Source organism: Bubalus kerabau, chromosome 13 (genome assembly GCF_029407905.1).
Source record: "Bubalus kerabau isolate K-KA32 ecotype Philippines breed swamp buffalo chromosome 13, PCC_UOA_SB_1v2, whole genome shotgun sequence".
Taxonomy (NCBI): domain Eukaryota; kingdom Metazoa; phylum Chordata; class Mammalia; order Artiodactyla; family Bovidae; genus Bubalus; species Bubalus kerabau.
Window position 1 is genome coordinate 53,104,391 of NC_073636.1, and position 23,601 is coordinate 53,127,991.

Below are 23,601 nucleotides of genomic sequence, written 5' to 3' on the forward strand. Positions count from 1 at the left end.
CTGGTATATATATTGCTTTCTCTTTTGTGCTGTGATGATGGCTCAGACCGTAAAGAATCTGCCTGAAATATGCAGGAGACCCAGGTTTGAACGCTGGATCTGGAAGATCCCCTGGAGAAGGGAATGACTGCCCACTCCAGTATTCTTGCCTGGAGAAGTCCATGGACAGAGGAGCCTGGTGGGTTACAGTCCATGGGGTGTCAAAGAGTCGGACACAACTGAGCAATTAACACTTGTGCTATGATAGCTGATAACCCTGTCTTATTTCCCATGTCAGACTGTCAGCATCTGGGGAAGAAGGCTGGATATTTTTCATCTCTATGCCCTGCTATGGCATGAAGCTGAAAATTGCACAATTGAGTCCTTATCTCTTACTTTGCATCTCCCTTCCAGACAGGAGACTTCCCTGGTGGCTCAGATGGTAAAAGCGTCTGCCTACAATGCAGGAGATCTGGGTTCGATTCCTGAGTTGGGAAGATCCCCTGGAGAAGGAAATGGCAACCCACTCCAGTATTCTTGCCTGGAAAATTTCATGGACAGAGGAGGCTGGTAGGCTACAGTCCATGGGGTCGCAAAGAGTCCGACACGACTGGGCAACTTCACTTTGACTTTTCACTCCCATGCATTGGAGAAGGAAATGGCAACCCACTCCAGTGTTCCTGCCTGGAGAATCCCAGGGACGGGGGAGCCTGGTGGGCTGCCGTCTATGGGGTCACACAGAGTTGGACATGACTGAAGCGACATAGCAGCAGCAGCAGCAGCAGGGGCAACCAGACAATAGACAAAAGCCCTAAGGGAGCCAGGGATGGCTGGCAGGGGTGATGGAAGAAATCAGTGGCCCCTTTTGAGGGCCTTAATTTCCCCTCTGTAAAGTTGGAGATGTACAGTGGAACACCTGAGTGAAAGTGTGGGCAAATAAGGTTTATTAGGAATGGGTGGAAGGAGTATCAACTCTTTGCCATAATCCTAGTACCTGTTTTCAAAGCCTCTTCACCCATTATCAATGGGGATTCTTAAAACATCCTGAGAAGTGATGCAAAGTAAAGTGGAAGAGGGAGGCAAAGAGAGGGAGATGGTTCATCAAAATTGGTAGTAAAAAAATGAAACTAAAATCCCAACTTGTTGATTCCATACACCGACTCTATCAGTTAACCCCCCGTGTGCCAATGCTAATAGAACAAAGGAAATATAGCAAATAAACCCCCTAATCCTGGAATTTCAGAGCTGATGGGACTCTTGAAGTTCTTCTAGATCAAAACCATATTTCACAGAAGAGGATGCAGGTCAGGTTGGGAAATGGCATGCTTAAGCCCTCTTATGACTCCTAAATTCAATTTTAATTTTTAATTTCCAATTTGAACTAGAAATTTAGAATTTTTAATTTTTAATAGTTAATTTTAGATTTCTCTCAGCTCCTCTTCAAGATCTGTAGTGAGTCACCACTACAGCTGAAATTCAGGAGATTTGGGATCTTGTCCCACCATGCCGCCATGTCACCTCCCCGTTCACAGCCTCCGCTTGCACCTGCCCTACTGGAGGGGTTGGGACAGCAGTGCGCAGGGCCACTCCACCTGGGATGAGTGTGATGCTCATCCCGGTTGGCCCCAGTGGTGAGCTGGGCAGGGACGAACGTAGAGGCAGAGGGAGGCTGGAGAGAGCAAGGGCCGTCCATTCGTGGGAGAGGGTAGGGAGGATGGCACCTGACCCTTACAAGGGAGGGAGCAGGGCTAGCAGGAGGGAGAGGGCGCATTGAAACGCGCCTGAAGTCGGGTCACAACACACCTGTGTTTCTTCAGCTGCTTCCACATCTCTTCCTTCCTCCGGACCTCCTTTTCCTTCTTTGAAGGAGCTCTTTGCTCCCTGAAGGAAGCCCTCCCATCCTTCTTCCTCCTCCCTCGGCAGGTCTTCTCTGCTGACCCCCGCTCCCGGTCCCCCAGCAGCTCCCGGCGTCCCCTGCGCTCTGCCTGCTTCCTCCGAGGAGACCCGGACCCCGGGCTGTCCCTGGCCCGCTCCTTCTGGCCTGGCTGGGCTCTGCGCAGAACTGGCGCCTTCTCGGCTCTATGAGGCCGCTTCATCGAGGGGCTCCTCCTGGACCTGTCACCTGTAAGGGCAGAGAATAAGTAGTTCTGGCCTCAGGGGCCTCCTCCCCAGGAAACTGCCCCCAGCAGTGAGAAGTCAGATATTCAAGAGGCTGCCTTTGAACTTCTCTGGTGGTCCAGTGGCTAAGACTCCTCGCTCCCAAGCAGGGAGCCCGGTTGGATCCTTGGTCAGGGAACTAGATCTCACCTGTCACAACGAAGAGTTAGCATGGCAACTAAAAGATCTTTCACGCCCACAACTAAGACCTGGTGCAGCCAAAATAAATAAATAAATACTTTTTTTTTTAAAGATGCTTCCTGGAGCTTACTGGTTCCAAAGGCTCTTTCAGATACAGCCTCTGGTCTGGGGTGAGAGCTAAGGTCTCTCTCCCTGAGCAGCCGGCACTCCCACACTTTCATCTAAGCCTCAGCTAGAGACCCAGGCCTTCCTCTGCTTGGGGTGCGGTCCACTGGGGTCACAGCTGAGTCCTCTCCTTCTGCCCAGGGCCAAGGCCAAGCGTGGGCCTCTGTTTGGTCAGGCTGGACCACTGGCCCACTGGCTCCACTCTCCAGGAGCTGTCCCCTTATGTATCCTGCCTGACATGAGAGAAAGGGCAGGTGTCAGAGCCTATCTTGCTCCTCAGCACTGCCCCAACCTTGATGCTGTTATTTTATTTTTTGATGCTGTTATTCTAAACCACTACTTTATAACACTGGCAAAAGTCCTGGCTAAACAGAATTTGCTCTACAGTGTGATCTTTCTGCAACAGCTTGCCCAACCCCTTGTTTAAGCACAACTATCCTATCTGGGCATTTACAACATTAAACACCGGAAAACTTGTAATGAGGTTCTAGTATTAATAAGCAACCTCTCCATCACTTACTAGCAGGATGTCTTTGAGCCAGTCACTTAACCTCTCTGGGCCTCAGCTCATCTCTAATATGGGGATGTTACCTCTCCAACAACTTGTTAATGAACATGACACAGTGACTGACATCTGAGAACAGACATCATTACTCTGATACTCTTATCCAGAAATAAGATCTTCTTACTTGTAAAAAGAACACAGGTTTGGAGCTAGGCCAGTCTGCATGAAAATATCAGTTCTATCTTCTACTTATCTCTGTGACCACAGATAAACTACTTAGCTTTACCGCACCTCAGTTTTCTCATCTGTAAAACGGCTCTAGTAGCTGCTATTTCCCTACATGGTTGGGTTAAATAGGAATAAAGGATCTGATTCATGGGAAGTACACAACAAAGGCCTCTCCCTTACTGCCCCTCCAGCCTGCCTTGCCACTTTTGTGCTCTAGGTGGGCACCTGGAACCCAACTGGCTGCAGAGCACAGTTTCTCACAGTTCACAGTGGCTCCCTACCTAGGCTTTTCTGCCTGATTATGACCAGGCTGATTTTCCCAACAGAGTTGTGAGAGCCCCAACTTTGGGCAAAACAGAACAGAGTGGAGTTTTGTCACCCAACATCCCCAGTGGCAGTCACATCAGTGATGGAGTCCAGGACAAGGAGTCCCAAGTTCTCAAATTCTTGCCTCTGTCCCACTCCCTTTCCAGCCTCTCAAGGTTGTGCATATAATGTAGCAGCCACAGAGAGTTTTCCTCACTGCTCCCCTGATCCCTGCGCTTTACATTCTGAGAAGCAAGCCACCCTGTGAAACAGCAACAAAAACTGGTCACTGGTGGATTTGGGCAGACTGAGCTGGGGATTTAGAGTCTGGGTATCTGAGCCTGAAGTCTTGTTCTGCTGGTTACTACCTGGGTAACTCTGGGCAGGTTGCCTAGTCTCCCGAGTCAGTTTCCTCGTGGGTATGCTGTTGGTGGTCTAACCAGATCTCCATTATCTGGCCACTGCATTGTTCCTTAGCTGCTCTGCATCTTGGCCCTGACAGTTCACAGCCTCTCCCTTTCCAAGGGAGCCCAAGGTTGATGGAAACCGTCTTGCTGGTAAATGCCTGGGAGTTTACATCTGACCCTCTCTTCAAGTCAGTTGACAGACAATTGCTAACTGATATGGAATACAAATGTCCAGTCCTCTGGCCTCCAGGCAGAGTAAAGCTGGTGGTTCATTCATGTTCCAGGGCTCCCCATGGGATCAGGCAGAGGCTAGACTGAACACACATCTTTGCTCAGCTTCTTCCCTTGATCTGTCCTGCTTCCCTTACTGCTTATCTCCTGAGAACTGCCCTCAATAAATCACAGGCACAAGAATCCCCATCTCTTCCAGGGGACCTGATCTATCTATAGACACCTATCTCAAAGTGTGGTAGGTAAATTCAACTGAAAAAATATGTCTACAAGTATGATCTAAGCTGGAACATGCTGGATTTAGCAAGCAGAATTTACTTACAGTTTCAACGAAAAACTACCCAAAATTCTCTTCTTGGATCTCAAGCTAGGATATTGTAGGATTCAAGAAGTACTGTGGTGAGTTTTACCCAGACCTGACAAAGATATTCTGGAGAAACAAACTTCTAAACTAGGACCTGAAAACAGAGTTTGTGTGTGTTGGGGGGTGTGTGTGTGTGCAGTGGGTGGGTATAGGGTAGGGTTAGGTAGTGAGTGGGTGGGAAAGACCCAGAAATATTTTAAGCAGAGAAGATATGGTCAGTTCATGCTTTTATAAAGGTCCGATTCGGTATTCAAACCCCAATGGAGAGAGTTTATTGATAAAGATACTTGGAGAAACTATAACCACAAAGGATACTGGAAAAAGAATTGTTCTGCCTTGGCTAAGAAGACAGAGAAAATACGTAAGAAAATTAAATGATTGGGCTTCTGGGTTTCACACCAATGTGTAAAGAGCTCTATCCTAACAATAAGAAAAAAAATCTGAACAAATTAAAAAACAATTATAAATAGATCCATCAGAGAATTGGGTTTGTAGGGCAAGCTACTGTCCAGAAACTGGAGAGAGAGGCAGAGAATCATAGCTTATCTTGAGCAGAAGCCCTCCATGGAAGCCAGTACCCGTAGTGCTTAAAGGAAGAGTTGTTGTTCCACTGCTAAGTCGTATTCGACTCTTTTGTGACCCCATGGACTGTAGCCTGCTAGGCTCCTCTGTCCATTCCATTTCTCAGGCAAGAATACTGGAGTGGGTTGCCATTTCCTTCACCAGGGGATCTTTCCATCCCAGGGACCGAACCCTTGTCTCCTGCACTGCAGGCAGATTCTTTACTGCTGAGCCACCAGGGAAGCCCAAAGGAAGAGCATTCAGGGCTTATTTTAATTAGATATGGTAAGATACTCAGACACGGAAATGATCATCATGTACTTACAGATCCCAAGAGACACCATGCCACATAGGGCTACATGAGGCAGCAGCAGATTCAGTCAATGGCAAGGTAGAGAGGAAGGATGTGGGGAAGAAATTTTATTATGGTTTCTAGGGAAAGGAAGGGGTGAGCCAGCACATGCAGAGCTAGGATTGGCTATTGTGAATAATTTCAGTGGGCCCTGAAGCATAGGGACTTTCCCTAGTTTTCTGGTAATAGGTCCTGGGTTGAATAAGGTAGGTGGATAGAAGTCCAGAGTATGAACTTGATAAGGAGGTGGTTGCCATGCCTCCTCCAGGGGATCTTCTTGACATAGGGATCGAAACTGTGTCTCCTGAATTAGCAAGAAGATTCTTTAGCAGGCTTTCCTGGTGGCTCAGATGGTAAAAAATCTGCCTGTAGTGTTGGAGAAGGAAATGGCAACCCACTCCAGTACTCTTGCCTGGAAAATCCCATGGATGGAGGATCCTGGTAGGCTACAGTCCATGGGGTTGCAAAGAGTTGCACATGACTGAGTGACTTCACTTTCAGTGTGGGAGACCTGGGTTCGATCACAGGGTTGGGAATATCTCTAGAGAAGGGAGTGGCAACCCATTCCAGTATTCTTGCCTGGAGAACTCCATGGGTAGAGGAGCCTGGCGGGCTACAGTCCATGGGGTCACAAAGAGTCAGACACGACTGAGCGACTAACTTTTCTTTACCACTGGTGCCCTGGAAAGCCCATTCTCTACCATGTTGTTGTTGTGTTAGTCGCTCAGTCGTGTCTGACTCTTTGCAACCTCATAGACTGTAGCTCACTAGGCTCTTCTGTCCATGGAATTCTTCAAGCAAGAATAATGGAGTAGGTAGCTAATCCCTTCTCCGGGGGATCTTCCTGACCCAGGGATCAAACCCACATCTCCTGCATTGGCAGTCAGATACCATCTGAGCCACAAGGGAAGCCCATTCTTTATTATGTCCCTTAGTAAATTAGTAAATGTAAATAAATATTTCTCTGAGTTCTGTGAGCTACACTAGCAAATATAACTGAACACAAGGAGGGGGTCTTTGGAACCTTTGATCTATAGCTGGTTGGTCAGAAGCACCTGGGCTTGTGATTGGTGTCTGAAGTGGGTTGTAGTCTTGAGGAAATGAGTGTGGGGTCTGATGCTATCTTTGGGTAGGTAGTGTCACAGTTGACTTATATTGTGGGACACCCAGCAATGTCATAGAGAATTGTTTATTATAAGGAAAAATATCCACACATCTGGTGAAATGTCAGAAGTGAAGTATTCTGTGTAAGTGATAAAGGAGACACACAGGGAAGAAACTCACTGTAGGGAAGAATTGGGTATTTCCCTATGTGGGAAAGAAAAAACTGAGTTTTTCTTTTACACCTAGGCTCCAGGGAAACAATTTTCCCAGAGTGAGCCTAACTGACCAGAGTTTACCAGTTTAACTGACCTGGACGAAGGGAAGTACCCCACTCCAGACCTCTAGATAATTTGTCTCACTGAAGGCTAGCAGGAGAAGGCTGAGAAACATTTGTGAAGGTCACAGCCCAAAGGCACAGGCTCACGAAAGACTGAAATCTAGTCACAAGATTATAGAACTTCCCCTGCCCCGTATCTCATCACTACATCCGCAGGACTCTGATACAATGACAGGAGATGACAATGGAAAGAATCGCAAGGCTCAGACTAAAAAAAAAAAAAGCAGTTCCCAAGTAAACTCAAAACATCTGGAGAGATAAGAACAAGAACTTTAAAGGAAATTGGGTCCTCTTACACCTACAACTACAATGAACAGTGAACACGGTCTAACATCTGCTGCTGCTGCGTCGCTTCAGTTGTGTCCGACTCTGTACGACCCCACAGACGGCAGCCCACCAGGCTCCCCCGTCCCTGGGATTCTCCAGGCTAGCCAGACAAAAATAAAACCTCATGCTAAAGGCCTATTTACCTCAATTCCTTTTACCCAGTACATCATGCTGACTCTCAACAAACATTACAAGGGACAAACAAACAAAAAAAATTTGTAGAGACAGAGAAAACATCAGAATCAGACTCAGATATGGCAGAGGTTTTAGAATTATCAGACCAAGAATTTAAAAATAACTATGATTAATAAGCTAACAAATCTAATGGAAAATGTGGACAGCATACAAAAACGTATGGGTAATGTAAGCAGAGAGAGTAAAACTTTTGAAAAGAATCAAAAGGAAATGATCGGAACAAAAAACACCATAAGAGAGATGAAGGATACCTTTGATGGGTTCACTAGTAGACTGATCATAGTCAAGGGAAAAAAATCAGTTGAGTGAAAGATACGTCAATAGAAACTTCCCAAACTGAAAAGCAAAGAGGAAAAAAGGATAAAAAAGATAACAGAATATCACAAGAATTGTGAGACAATCACAAAATGTGTAACATAGAGTAATGGGGATACCAGAAAGAGAAGAAAGAGAGAAAAAAATAGAACTATTTGAAGCAATAATGGCTGAATAATGTCCAAAATCAATGACAACCACCAAACCACAGATGCAGGAAGCTCAGAAAATAACAGGAAGAACAAATGCCAATATGCTTTAATAGAAAAGCATATTGTATTAAAACTACAGAGAATCAAAGACAAAGAGAAAATCTTGAAAGAAGCCAGAGGGAGGAAGAAAAAAACTGATTTTACCTATAGAGGAGGAAAGATAAGAATTACATTATATTTCTCTTCAGAAACCACACAAGCAAGAAGAGAGTGAGGTGAACTATTTTAAAGCAATAAAAGAAAAAAAAAAGCCCCACAGCCTAATCTTGTATTAAACAAAATTATTCTTCAAACATAAAGGAGAAATGGACTTCCTCAGACAAACAAAAGTTGAGTCAATTTACCTTGCAAAAAATGTTAAGTTGTTCAGAGAGAAAGAAAATGACGTAGGTCATAAAGAAAGAGCACTTAAGAAGGAACAAAGGACATGTAAAATATTTTATTTTTCTTATTCTTAATCTAACAGATGAGTTTGTTTAAAAATAATAATAGCAACAATATATTAGATGATTGTAGCTAATAGGTAAGCGAAATGAATGACAACAATGTTAAAGAGACGAGAAGGAGGAATTGGGAACACTGTCATAAGGTGCCTGCACTACCCACGAAGAGGTATAGTTCTGTTTGAAAGTGGACTTGACTTTGTTCTAACTGTATATTGCAAACTCTACGACCACTAAAAAAAAGTGAAAAAGGAGTGTAATTGATATGCTACAAAGAAAAGAAAGTGGAGTCATATAAAACGCTCAATCAAAAACCACAAAATGCAGAAAAGAGAGTGGAAGACAAGAATAGGAAAAAAAACAAGGGCAGTGAATAGAAAACAGCAACAAATATGGTAAATGTTGTCAATGGTCTAAATATAACATTAAAGACACAGATTGTCAGAGTGAATTAAAAAAGACAACTATATGTTGTATTTAAGAAATCCACTTAATATAAAAACACATATAGACTAAAAGTAAAGGAATGGAGAAAAAATATCATGCTAACAGTAACCAAAAGAAAGCTAGAATAACTGTACTAATTTCAGACAAAACAGATTTCAGAGCAGGGAAAGTTACTAGGGATAAAGTAGGGCATTAGGGGGATTTGGGGGAGAATGGATTTATGTATATGTATGGCTGAGTCCCTTTGCTGTTGATCTGAAACTGTGACAACACTGTTTGTTAACTGACTATACCCCAATACAAAATAAAAAGTTAAAAAAACTAATAAACAGGCTGGTTCTCCAAGACGACAACAATCTCTCATATCTATGCACCTAACAACAGAGCACCCAAATATGTGAGGCAAAATCTGATAAAACTGCAAGGAGAAATGGACACATCCACTATTACAGCTGGAGACTTCAACACACATCTATCAGTAACTGAAAGATATAGCAGGCAGAAGAGCAGTAAGGACATAACTGAACTGAACACCACCACCAATCAAGTGAATCTAATTGACATTTACAAAACATTTCATCCAACAACAGCAGAACATACACCCTTCTTGAAGAATTTACCAAGATAGACAATATTCTGGCCCATAAAACATAAGTTAACAAATTTAAAAAAATAGAAATTATTCAAAATATGCTGTCAGAACACAATGGAATTAAATTAGAAATCCCTAAGAGAAAGATAACTTAAAAAATACCAAAATGATTGAAGATAGAACAACACACTTTTAAATAACATATGGGATAAAGAAGTCTCAAGAGAAATTTTAAAATACTTTGAACTAAATATAAATGAAAATAAAACTTATCAAAACTCGTAGGAGAGACTTTCCTGGTGGTCCAGTGGTTAAGAATCCACCTGCCAATGCAGGTGATATGAGTTTGATCCCTGGTCTGGGAAGATTCCTCTTGCCACTGGGTAACTAAGCCTGTGCATCATTACTCAGCCTGCTCTCTAGAGCCTGTAAGCCACAACTATTGAAGCCTGCAAGCCTTAGAGTTCAGGCACCACAACCAGAGAAAGTGCACACGCAGCACTGAAGATGCAGTGCAGTCATACATAAATAAATGAGCAATAATAAAATAAAGGAGCTCATTTGATTGGTTCATAAGATATCAATGTGATGCTATGCTATGTTATGCTAAGTCACTTCAGTTATGTCCGACTCTGTGTGACCCCATAGACGGCAGCCCACCAGGCTCCCCCATCCCTGGGATTCTCCAGGCAAGAACACTGGAGTGGAGTGCCATTTCCTTCTCCAATGCATGAAAGTGAAAAGTGAAAGTGAAGTCGCTCAGTCATGTCCGACTCTTAGCGACCCCATGGACTGCAGCCTACCAGGCTCCTCCATCCATGGGATTTTCCAGGCAAGAGTACTGGAGTGGGGTGCCACTGCCTTCTCCATCAGTGTGATAGCATATTCAAAAGCAAAGACATTACTTTGCCAACAAAGGTTCGTCTAGTCAAGGCTATGGTTTTTCCTGTGGTCATGTATGGATGTGAGAGTTGGACTGTGAAGGCTGAGCACTGAAGAATTGATGCTTTTGAGCTGTGGTGTTGGAGAAGACTCTTGAGAGTCCCTTGGACTGCAAGGAGATTCAACCAGTCCATTCTGAAGGAGATCAGCCCTGGGATTTCTTTGGAAGGAATGATGCTAAAGCTGAAACTCCAGTACTTTGGCCACCTCATGCGAAGAGTTGACTCATTGGAAAAGACTCTGATGCTGGGAGGGATTGGGGGCAGGAGGAGAAGGGGACGACAGAGGATGAGATGGCTGGATGGCATCACTGACTCCATGGACATGAGTCTGGTTGAACTCCGGGAGTTGGTGATGGGCAGGGAGGCCTGGTGTGCTGCAATTCATGGGGTCGAAAAGAGTCGGACATGACTGAGCGACTGAACTGAACTGAACTGAATATTCCAAAAAATCCTAGGAATTTAATAAGCATTTGGCAAATGAATTAATTTAATGCATGTGTGTGTGCGTGCTCAGCCGCTGAGTTGTGTCCAACTTGTTGTGAGTCCATGGACTGTGGCCTGCCAGATTCTTCTGTCCATAGAATTTTCCAGGCAAGATTACTGGAGTGGGTTGCCATTTCCTACTCCAGGGGAATTAGTTTCATATTTCTGGTTTAATAAGAACAAATATGTCTTTTGTTTGTTTGTTTTTATTTATTTTTTTTACTTTACAATATTGTATTGGTTCTGCCACACATCAACATGAATCCGCCACGTGCATACGTGTGTTCTCCATCCTGAATCCCCCTCCCACCTGCCTCCCTGTACCATCCCTCCGGGTCATCCCAGTGCACCAGCCCCAATCATCCTGTATCTTCTTTGATTTTTCAGCATTAAATATAATACAATATTGTAGTTTTATTCTACTTAGGTTCTTCCTAAACTTACATTGGTTCATTGATTAAATATGCTAGCATTATTTCTGTTGTTCAATCAGTAAGTTGTGTCCAACTCTTTGTGACCCCATGGACTGCAGCATGCTAGGCTTTCCTGTCCCTCACTATCTCCTGGAGTTTGCCCAAGTTTATGCCCATGGACTTGGTGATGCTATCCAACCATCTCATCCTCGATGCCCTCTTTTCCTTTTGCCGTCAGTCTTTCCCAGCATCAGGGTCTCTTCCAGTGAGTCAGCTCTTCACATCAGGTGGCCAAAGAACTGGAGCTTCAGCTTCAGCATCAGTCCTTCCAATGAGTATTCGGGGTTGATTTCCTCTAAGACCGACTAGTTTGATCTCCTTGATATCCACGGGACTCCAAAAAGTCTTCTCCAGCACCACAATTTGAAAGCATCAATTCTTTGGTACTCAGCCTTCTTTATGGTCCTACTCTCACTCCTACATGACGACTGGAAAAAACGTAGCTTTGATTATATGGACCTTTGTTGGCAAAGTGCTATCTTTGCTTTGTAATACACTGTCCAGCTTTGTCATAGCTTTCCTTCTAAGAAGCAAGTGTCTTTTAATTTCATAGTTGCAGTCACCATCTGCAGTGATTTTGGAGCCCAAGAATAGAAAATCTGTCACAGCTTCTACTTTTTTCCCTTCTATCTGCCATGAAGTCATAGGACTGGATGCCATGATCTTTGTTTTTTGAATGGTGAATTTCAAGCCAGCTTTTTCACTCTCCTCTTTCACCCTCATCAAGAGGCTCTTTAGTGCCTCTTCACTTTCTGCCATTAGAGTGGTATCATCTGCATATCTGAGGTTGTTCATATTTCTTCCAGCAGTCTTGATTCCAGCTTGTGATTCATCCAGCCCAGCATTTCACATGATATACTCAGCATAGAAGTTAAACAGAGTGACAATATACAGACTTGTTGTACTCTTTTCCTGATTTTGAACCAGTCCATTCCATGCAAGTTTCTTACTGTTGCTTCTTGATCCTCATACAGGTTTCTCAGGAGATAGGTAAGATGGTCTGGTATTCCCATCTCTTTAAGAATTTTCCACAGTTGGTTGTGATCTACGCAGTCAAAGGTTTTAGTATAATCAATGAGACACAAGTAGCTGTTTCTCTGGAATTCCCTTGCTTTCTCTATGATCCAACAAATCTTGGCAATTTGATCTCTTATTCCTCTGCCTTTTCTAAACTCAGCTTGTACATCTGGAAGTTCTTGATTCAAGTACTGCTAAAGCCTAGCTTGAAGGATTTTGAGCATAACCTTACTAGCATGGGAAATGAGCAAAACTGTCTGGTAGTTAGAACATTCTTTAGCACTGCCCTTATTTGGGGTTGGGATGAAAACTAACTTTTTCCTGTTCAGTGGCCACTGCTGGGTTTTCTGAATTTGCTGACATATTGAGTGCAACACTTTAACAACATCATCTTTTAGGATTTGAAATAGCTCAACTCAAATTCCATCACCTTCACTAGCTTTGTTCACAGCAATGCTTCCTAAGGCCCACTTGACTTCACACTCCAGGATGTTTGACTCTAGGTGAATAACCACACCATCATGGTTATTCAGGTCATTAAGACCTTTTTGTATAATTCTTCTGTGTATTCTTGCCATCTCTTCTCAACCTCTTCTGCCTCTGTTAGATCCTTACCGTTTCTGTCCTTTATCATGCCCATCCTTGCATGAAATGTTTGTTTGATATCTCCAGTTTTCTTGAAGAGATCTCTAGTCTTCTCCATCCTATTGTTTTCCTCTATTTCTTTGCATTGTTCATTGAAGAAGGCCTTCTTATCTATTCTTGCTTTTATCTTAAACTCTGCATTCAGTTGGGTATATCCTTCCCTTTCTCCCTTGCTTTTCACTTCTCTTCTTTCCTTGGCTACTTGTAAAGCCTCCTCAGACCACCACTTTGCCTTCTTGCATTTCTTTTTCTTTGAGATGGTTTTGATCATGTCTCCTGTACAATGTTACAAACCTCCATCCATAGTTCTTCAGACACTCTGTCTATCAGATCTAATCCCTTGAATCTATCTGTCACCTTCACTGAATCATATAAGATTTGATTTGGGTCATATGTAAATGAGCTGGTGGTTTTCCCTACTTTCTTCAATTTAAGCCGGAATTTTGCTATATGGAGCTGATGATCTGAACCATAGTCAGCTCCAAGTCTTGTTTTTGCTGATTGTTTAGAACTTCTCCATCTTCAGCTGCAAAGAATATAATTAATCTGATTTTGGTTATTGACCATCTGGTGATGTCCACATGTAGAGTCATCTCTTGTGTTGATGGAAAAGAGTGTTTGCTATAACCAGCATGCTCTCTTGACAAAACTCTGTTAGCCTTTGTCCTGCTTCATTTTGTAATCCAAGGCCTAAGTTGCCTGTTACTCTAGGCATCTCTTGACTTCCTACTTTTGCATTCCAATTTCCTATGATGAAAAGGACATCTTTTTTGGTGTTAGTTCTAGAAGGTCTTGATAGGTCTTCATAGAACCAGTCAGCTTCAGCTTCTTAGGTATTAGAGTTGTTGGAGCATAGACTTGGATTACCATGATGTTGAATGGTTTGCTTGGAAGTGAACTGAGATCATTCTGTGATTGTTGAGATTGCACCCAAGTACTGTATTTTGGACTCTTTTGTTGACTATAAGGGTTACTTCACTTCCTCTATGGGATTCTTGCCCACAGTAGTAGACATAATGATCATCTGAATTAAATTTGTCCATTCCTGTCCATTTTAGTTCACTGATTTGCACTCCACTCTTCCCCAGTAGCATATTGAACACCTTCCAACCTGGGAAGCTCATCTTTTGGTGTCATATCTTTTTGCCTTTTTATACTGTTCGTGGGGTTCTTGAGACAACCACTGGAGAGGTTTGTCATTCACTCCTCCAATGGACCTTGTTTTTTCACCATTATTTCTGCATCATGTTTAAAATTATGAAGTACCTAAATTTGTGCTTAATTAAATTGATTCATTATTATGAACATTTGTTTTCAATAGTATTTATATTTTATAGTATCCCAGCTGTAAGATTAATTTCCAAGATCTAGGACTTACCTGGTGGTATAGGGGTTGAGAATCTGTCTGCCAATGCAGGGACATGGGTTTGGCTCCTGGTCTGGAAAGATTCCCCATACTGCAGGGCAACTAAGCCCATGATCCATAACTACTGAAGCCTGTGTGTTGTACAGCCAGTGCTCCACAACAAGAAGAAGAAGCCACCACAGTGAGAAGCCTGCGCACTGCAAGTAGAGAGTAGCCCCTGCTCCCTGCAACTAGAGAGAGCCTGAAGGCAGCAACAAAGACTCAGCACCAAAAATAAAATAAATAAATTAATTAATTTTAAAAATTCCAAGATCTTGAAACTTTGGACTGATACTAAAGGGAATTAATGAATATTCATTGGATGCTTAGCTCATTCTAAATAAGATGGAATTCCAAAACACTGATTGTGCTACATGCTAATTTGCTTCAGTTGTGTTCAACTCTTCGCAACCCTATGGACCATAGCCCGCCAGGCTCCTTTGTCCATGATTGCTAAGCATTATTTTAAGTATGGGCTTCCTTAATAGCTCAGTCAGTAAAGAATCTGCCTGCAGTGCAGAAGACCCAGGTTCAATCCCTGGGTCGGAAAGATCCCCTGGAGAAGGAAATGGCAACCCACTCCAGTATTCTTGCCTGGAGAATCCCAGGACAGAAGAGCCTGGCAGGCTACAGTCCATGGGGGTGCAAGAGTCAGACACGACTTAGTGACTAAACATCACCATCATATTAAGTATATATATTTCTGCTTCTTTTTAAAAAATATGCTACATAGAAGTAATAGCTTCATGTCTATAAATGAACATGTACATTCCTTTCCCTTTGAAAAATTATGTGTGGGTTGAATTTGTTTGTAGAAAGTTGTGTTATGAGTACTCATGAATTCTGCTAGTCTAAAGTGCTGATGTGTGACACCTGACAAGTCTCCATCTTCCCAGCTGGTTTTGCAAAACAAAGGCTTCTTCAGTTAAGGGTTATAACTCAATGAGACTCTCCTATGATTCGTTCTGACAGAAAGGTACAACTCTGTATGCAAAGTAAAGAAATGTGCTTTTGTTAAGGGAAAAGGAATAGGTTTGTCCTAAAATGAAATGACAGGTTGTTGCAGAGCGAAAGGAGCATGGTGAAGGGCAAAACCTGAATGGATACAGAAAATAACAGAAGGTTCATGGAAAGTGAATTTTATTGGCCTCAGATTAAAGATGAGTAAATAATGAGTCTGAGAAGCTATTAAGCGTGTTAAAATTCTAAAAAAATCGGCTCAATTTTGATGGGCTTGTTTCTGTTTATTTTTATTGTTTACTGTTTGTTGCCTTCATCTACAATATAAAGGATCCTCCCATCACTTATCTGCCTATATAGCAAAGATTCTGAGTCTTCCCACAATAATTTTCTGTGTTTTGTCTTGATTTCATTATGGCTTTGGTTATTTAGGGGAAACAAAGCTTCGTCATTTTTGAAAGTGCTATGGTTCTCGTAGGTGATCATGTTACCTTCTAAATATATATATATATTTTAAAGTCTTTTTGTCACTTTCAACTAAATAGCCAAATACTGTTTCCAAGGCACCCATGATCCTATCTTGCATTCAAATCCTATTTTTTTTTATGTGGTTGCACCGCATGGCTTGCTGGATCTCAGTTCCCTGACCAAGGATTGAACCTGGGCCCACAGCAGTGAAAGTGCTGAGTTCTAACCACTGGATCATCAGGAAATTCCCATCAAATCAGAAAAATTTTGATTTCATTTTTCTTCCTAAGACTGATTTGGAAGTGTAAAATGAAGTGTAATTACTTTCAGAATATCTTTTGTATCTAAAACTATCTTTGTGACTTCCCAGATGGCCCTGGGAAGTCACAAAGATTTGCTCTTCCATTTCCTAAAAAAGAGACGTTGCCAGAAACTATTAGGGTTATTCGATATGTTACTGGAGTTACGCGGGCCTCCTTCCTCATGACCTTTGCCATGGGTGGAGCTCCTCACGCCGGCTCCTGGCAGAGTTATTTGGAGTTTCATGGGAAGAGGTGTCAATCAGAACAGATGCTGAGACTTTTCTAGGTTAAACTGGTAAAGGTCAAATGTTAATAAATATTTCAGCAATTGTATGCTCTATGGGCTGCTCCTAGAGATTTGTCAGTGATTTTTCTGCCATGATTTGTTCCTATTTATCAGAGTCCTGATGGTGATTTTCTCCTGTTAGGCAGTACTATAATTATCAGCCACAATTCAGTTATCATTTAAGATGTTTATTTGATAACAATTTAAAATTTTGAAGCTAACTTTTTAAGATCAGTGCTTCATCTGATCTCCAGTGTTCAACTGGAGATGAACATCAGTTTTACCTATGGAGTTTTCTTAAAATACAGATGCTTTTAGGACCTACTCCAAATTTATGAAATCTCTTTATTTGATATAGTCTTATATATAATTCTTATATGCTTGGTATGTCTTGGTATGTGTGTATATGTTTTAAATTGTGTATTATACTTCAAGATATTTTTATCTGTAAAGACATATCTTTATCTGTTCAACCATCTATAAATCTGACATAATGTTCATTGTCTATAAAAACGTACTTAATCATTATAGTATTTTGTTCAAAGATTGCCTTAACTGTGTTTGTTTTGTGTGCTATGGAAGCAACCAAACCCTTGTCAATTTCATTATTGCTATGAAATATTTCACTTTTGATGGTTAAAAGCTAACCTAGCCATTTTCTGTCTCTGTTACCTCCAGATACTATTTGTATCCCCAAAGCTTCCTTGAAACCTCAGCTGTGGGCCAAAAATTCTATTTTCTACAAAGAAAACTTTGTAGAGGTTTCTACTTTCTCAGAACCCTGTCTGGAAGGACTCTGTCAGGTACTGTTAACAACTAGCACAGTAATGAAATGCTTAAGCAGTTTGATTCTTAGATTCATGTCCTTCAACTAAAGAGACATAAACCATCCTCAAATTACTGGAAGACTGTCCTTACTGGTGACCTCAGACTGAGAGTTCTCAGGAACCATCCTGAAGCAGAAAGCCTTTGGATGTAGACAGCTGTGCCCAAGATCCATGGCACAAGATCACAGATTGTTACTTTATAATCTGTACTCCTCAGCTTTCTGTTCTTTTACCTATATTCTATCCTCTTATTCACTTAAGTCTACATTTCACTGTGTTATTTATAATCCCTATTTCTAATATTGCTGTTTGCATCCTTATCCTTTCTTGGTATGACTTGGTATGACTCTCATGTTGTTGCTGTTGTTTAGTCGCTCGGTCATGTCCAACTCTTTTGTGACCCCATGAACTGTATTCCTCCAGGCTCCTCTGTCCCCATGAGATTTCCCAGGCAAGAACACTGGAGTGGGTTGCTGTTTCCTCCTCCAGGGGATATTCCCGACCCAGAGATCAAACCTGCATCTCCTGTACTTTTTAGGCGGCTTCTTTACCACTGAGCTACATGACTCTCATATCAGCTACAGTTTACCCATGAACTGGCGAAAATGCCAGCTTCTCTTGGGAACCAACCAGCTTTGCTTGGTCCCAGTTCCTTGTAAAAAATCAGTTGGTTTCCTAGGTAGCTGGACCCACTTTTTAGTTGGCAAACTCCACAGCAGGCAAAGTGGCCAGAAATCCTGCCTCTACAGAAATAATACTTGGGGTCCTTTTGTGATAACTAGTCTTTGCAACTGAACTTTCACTGAAATAGAACTTGGAAGGGGATCAGGGGACAGGTAGTGGCAGGAGAGTATCTCACATTCATAGGTGTTACAAGTTAAGATATATCATTTCTCTTTTGACACCTGCCCCTCCTTCCAATGATCTTTGATACTACAAAATTCACTGCCTGACACCAGACTATTCTTCATGAATGGTGTCAAAATTTTACAGCTTTATTTGATAATCCCTTAGGAGTATTTGGCCAAAACCAGATTACTGGGCAATTCCCAATGACTGGTATTGAATCTGGCACAGAAGTCTACTAGCTGCTACCCACAAATTGGACAGGAACTTGTTACATTGGTACACTAATACCTACTCTCAAGATCACCTCTGACATTACCCAAGGTCCATTTTGGACCATTGGTTTGTCTGCTAGGAAAAAGAGATCAGTTGGTAGTTTCACTGAAAAAGCAGGAACAGTGGCCCTGATTCCAGAACTGAAACCCTAACCACTCTACAGGAATTCTGGATTCCTCTCTTCTCTCTTCAGAACTCTTCATTTCATACTTTGCAAGAAGCCCAGATAGTACGATGAACCTTACATGCTAACACAGAGAGGAGAAGCTATAGGACTCAGGCAGTGCCACCAAGACTGGAACCTCCGGAGAGGTTCAGAATGAGAGGTTATGTGAAAGAGTGTTGTACTCACATTCCTACAGCCCACTCAGAGATCTCGAACATTACTGAAAAGATCCAGGAAGTAAATGAAGATATCATAAAGCTGGGTAACATGCCTAATGGCCCCATATAGTTCTGTGGACTCCTCCTCATGCTGGGCATGAGATCTGTTCTCTTGTTCAGTCTGAGCACTTGGCTCCTGCCTGACAAGTGAGCTATACAAACTCTGGCCATAATCCTCTTAATCCAGAGCTTTGAAGCTGTTGCACAGTTACTGTGTGTCAAATGATCCAGCAAAGGGTCCTCCATCAGAAAGAACTGGAAAACCCGACAGACACACAGGTTGAAAGGACCATCAGCAGATACTTGTCACACAATTATGACACCTTAAACAACAGTGAAGATCTGGGTTGGTACTCTCAGCTATTAGTGGCTAGTCCTTCAGTTCAGGCCGAAGAATGAGAAACTGAGAACTGAAACCATTTCCCCACATGCAGCCTGGACACAGAGAAATCAAACTACACCTTAGTGCCTATATGAAGATGACGTTGTGCTACGCTTCTGTCTGCGTTAGCATGACTATTTTTCCAGGAATATCCTGCCTGGAAAATGGCTTGATTGCTCATTATAGAATTTTCTCAGAGACCCATCAGTTCTTCAGCAGAAAGCATCACAGACTCTAATTTGCCCCCTAAGGTCCTTTTGATGCTTTGATTCAAAATCCTGGCCTTGCTGTTTGTTGTGGACTGTTAATTGTGATTCTTACCCAATCCTAATTAAGCCCTCACTTTGAAAGTCCTATCCTAAACCAAACTTTTATTTCTTAATAAATTCTGACCTTATTTTCCTCCTGTGAGATATTGTCAAGACTTTGCTTGCTGTAAGCATTAAATCAGTTTTGTCTTATCAACAGACGGTATTGGTGATATTTAGGGAGCCAGCTCTTGACAATAATTTAGGTAAACATCTTTTAGAAAGAAGGAATAAAAGATGAACTAAAAGAAAAAAGATCTTGGAAATATAGAGGAAGAGTGATGAATTATGGCTAGAATGGTTGAAAATGCTTCACAAAGAACTGATGTTTTCCCTGAATCTTGAAGAATAAACAAGGATTTGTCGAGAAAGGAAAGGGCTGAGAATAGAGAGAGTTGATGGTGAGATGGGCAGATTCCAGGCAGAGGAAATGGGGGTTTAAAGGGCCCCAGTGAAAATGCCAAGCAGTCTGGGGGTGTAGGTGACCAGGGCAAAGCTGAGTCTTGGGTATGACTGATGCTGCGGCAGGGAGCATGGGGATAGGAGGTTGCCCAGAGACCAATGCATACCTTTGGGGAGTAGGAGGAAATCTACAGGGAGAAAATATAATACTGGAGCATCTACCAGATGTGATCACATCAAAGGATCATGACAGCAGCACTGAAGAAGTTGTTGAGGGTGGAGACACCTGATGCAAACACACTGAAAAGTACCGAGTGCTAGTTACAGACTCAAAGACAGACAATCACATGTGTGGCAGGAAGGTTTTCTTCACCCACTCCTGCCCTAACCTCCTTCTCACCTCTTAGGGGAAGAGGGTTTTGGGTAAGACAATGTAACAACAAGTTCTTTAGGTGTAATAATAACTCATCAAGTTAGGAAGCTGGTCAGCATTGGCCAGTGAAAGATGGGTTTGTCCTACAGATGCTCTTTGCTGTGCTTGGAAACGCTTTGGACAGAAACAAATCTACTCTTTCCAAAGATGTGGGAGGGAGTGTGAAAGAGTGTGGGTCACCACAGCTGTGATCTCAGGGAAGAGTTCTAGAACTGAGCTCTGCTCTCAGAGAGGGCAGAGGAACAGAGACAGGGGGCAAGGGATTAATGATTCATCTAAGACTGCTTCCAGTCTTGGTTGAAAAGACTGGATAAGAAAGTCAATATATGTTTGTGTTCTCTTCTGAACTGTGTATCCTCAATTAGCTAAGAAGTGGTTTTCTCTTTGGTAATGAACTGTGCCAGGCATTCTTCCAAGCACTGTAGACATTACTAGAGGGTTCATAAATTTTTTCCAAACTGTAATTCCTAATGTAATCTCATTTCCCAACTGAATGAAATTCATGTGGAATGTGGAAAGCAAGCCAGAATTTGCCTTTCAATCTTCCCTAACCTTTTTTTCACAGAAAGCAAACTGCTTTAGTTTTTCTTTCATAGTCAGTTTTCAATAGACTTCACATAATGCATAATTTAGGAGCTGGGAGAGCACCTGTCACATTAGGAAGAACTCCAAGCCCTGAATGCGCTCACTTACACTTAACAGGCCTCCTCACGTGTGTGCATCTGACTCAGGTGAAAAATTCAGAACGAAAAATAGGCTGAAAGGAAAAGAGAGAAGCTGGGAGACCGAGTGTGTCTGGCTCACCCTCCAGTTCCTCACAGTTAAGTATGTTCACCAAATGATACAAGAGAAGGGAGAATTCTGACCCTCCTTTTTGATGGATGGACTAAAAAATTGTAATTATTTTGAGAAACACACGTTGTATTCTTAGACATATTTTTTCCTTCTTGTAGAACAGAAGCTGATGGAATAGGATTTGGGTCCCTCAGAGGTGACTACAGAGGAGATTTAAAATGGAAATCTTTCTGTAATTGGGTTCCAGTTCATTGAATGAATTTCCATTATTTAACTTCACTGCATCCCTTGACCACTGGGGTCCCTGAAGTGAAAATTTTGACTCAATTCCTTTTTTCTCTTCACAAGGGAAAATGGCAAGGCGGGGGGAGAGATGTGTATGCGGCATATTTCAGTAGAAAAAGGTTTGTGTTTTAGGCAAAATGACTTTGCATTTCAGGACCATTTTCCCATAGGTGGCCCCTGCAAGGCCCACCTCTTCAGTGGGGCAGAGAGCGAGTTGGGATGGGAGGAGAATGGACAGAAATTGGAAGAGAGCAGGGAAATGGAATGTGGACTAGACCAGCATCAACACAGTGTTACCCAGGGCTTGGACCCTCCATGAGGACAGGGCCTCATCCGGCCCCACTGGGATACTGTGCTCTTTCTCACAGTCGATCCTGGCACTCTGGAGGGACGGGAAGATTAGACAGGGAGGAGGTAGGGTGGGGAGAAGGGACAGTGGCCATGTGGCAGCTCCGGGGGCAGGAAGGAGTGTTGAGATGCTAGTGGTGCCTCCATAGCCTCTCTCTCTGCCCAGAGTCATAGCTCTGCTACACACCTTGCTCTTGGGTGTTCCCCCAGCCCCATTACGGACTGCCTCACCAAGGGCTCAGGCCCCAAGTAGTGGGTGAGTAGTAGGCACAAGAAGGAAAGGGTTTGCAGATGCAATGGGGTAGATCCTGGGGCCAGCTCCCCTATGCTCTGTGTGCCAGCATGAGGTCAGGACAAGTCCTTCTCCTGGAAATGAGGAGGGGGATCTCTCCCAACATCCTCCCCAAAGAAATCCATTACCTCCTGAGTCTTTGCTTCCTCACTTACAAGCAAGGCCCTGCCTGGGACGCAAGGAGGAGAAAAGTACCATAACCACATGTCTCCTGACCTGAAGTGCAGGAAGCCTGACCCCTGGGTGTGGCTCAAGCTCCCCTGATGGCTTTGGAGGGTTTTCCACCTGTGACTTCAGCTCCTCCTGGAGCAGGTTGTCCCCTCTGGGTAAAACCCTCACTGGCCCACAGAGGAGCTGTGTCCACATTTCAGATGGGAAGGTGACCCACTTCTTCTGGCAGTTTGTGAGGGTAAGAGCTTGTCCTCTGGAGTCAGGTTGCCTGGGTGTGAGCTCTGGCTTCATTCCCTACCGGCTGCCTGGAATGGCATCCCGACCCCACAAGCCAGTGAATATTCACTGATCTTTGAGACTCAACTCAGTGTCACTCACTCTGGGCCTCTCCCTTGACTCTCGGGGCTGAGGGCAGGCCCTCTCTAGCAGCTCTTGGCCTCCTCCCCAATTGAACTATTATACCTGCCTTGGGAGGGCTCCTTACAGTGAGTCAGGAGGAAGGCAGGAAGCAGGAGGATGGAAGAGAAGGTTGAGTGGATGGCTGGACTTTTAGCTCCCCAGGATACCTCACCCCTTCTCACCTGTGCCCAGAGAGCCGCTCCTTGCCCGCCCCCTCGTGCCACCTCCTCCTGTAAGAGATGGAACAGGTGTGAATGGCTGACCTCTGGAGAGCGCCCTTCCCCACTCTGCCCATCTCACCATGGGGACCCTTAGCAGGTTGATAGGGCCTCAGAGGGAACTGGGCTCCAACTGTTTAGCTCCACAAGCTCTAGGGCCCATCGTTCTGACATTTCTCTGGCACCCTGGAAACTTGTGAGGTCAGAACATCTCCACAACCACAGAGAGAAAGAGAAATCTGTGGAGAGGATTGCTAAGGAAAGGTGACTGTTACCAAGGCAGGGGAGGCTGAATGAGCCCGGCGGGCACAGATGGCCTCTGTCACTCAACCTTAATGCAGGCACAGGCTGTTTTTAATCCCTCCAACACCCCTTCAAGGAGGCTATGGCTGCCTTTGCTCATGGGTGAGGCAGGGAGAGTTTGGATAACCAGACTGAGGTTGCTCAGCAAGCAAGTGGCAGGTCCTGCAACTCAAACCTGGGTCCCACAAAACATCCCATCTGCTTCCCTGTCCCCTGCTGCCCAGGAAACCTGGGAAGGGGCTCTGCAGAGATGAGGATAAACTCACCTTCCTCCCCTCGGCCCTTTAGCAGATGGCTCATGGTCCGCAGGGCTCTGTCGGCCCCCAGGCCGGCTCACAAGTCTCGCTCATCCACGGACACCTTCGGCCTGGGATGTTTTGGGGCTCTCATGGTGGTTGGCTTCCTTTCCTGGTAGCCAAAGCTCCTTGGCTTGTTTGAGATTGAACGTGGAGGTGGGTGAAGTTTGGGAGACAGGTGGGGCAGGAGGCGGTGAGTTCCCAGCCCTTCAATCCGGCTGCACAGTCCTCTGCTCAGGTTTCTCTGCAGAGGCGCTGCGGTCTCGTGTTTCAGGCATCACTTAC

General features: G+C 43.6%; 1 protein-coding gene across 1 annotated transcript in view; it reads right to left on the bottom strand.

The window, feature by feature from the left end:
- TMC2 (transmembrane channel like 2) overlaps positions 1-23,320 on the bottom strand; it is a 96,794-nt gene extending 73,474 nt beyond the window's left edge. The window contains exons 1-3 of the mRNA XM_055543305.1: positions 23,287-23,320; positions 22,682-22,729; positions 1,783-2,101 (exon numbers count right to left, since the gene is read on the bottom strand). Of these exons, the coding sequence (XP_055399280.1) occupies positions 1,783-2,101; positions 22,682-22,729; positions 23,287-23,320 (401 nt within the window). The remainder of the gene's footprint in view (positions 1-1,782; positions 2,102-22,681; positions 22,730-23,286) is intronic.
- Positions 23,321-23,601: the final 281 nt, after the last annotated feature.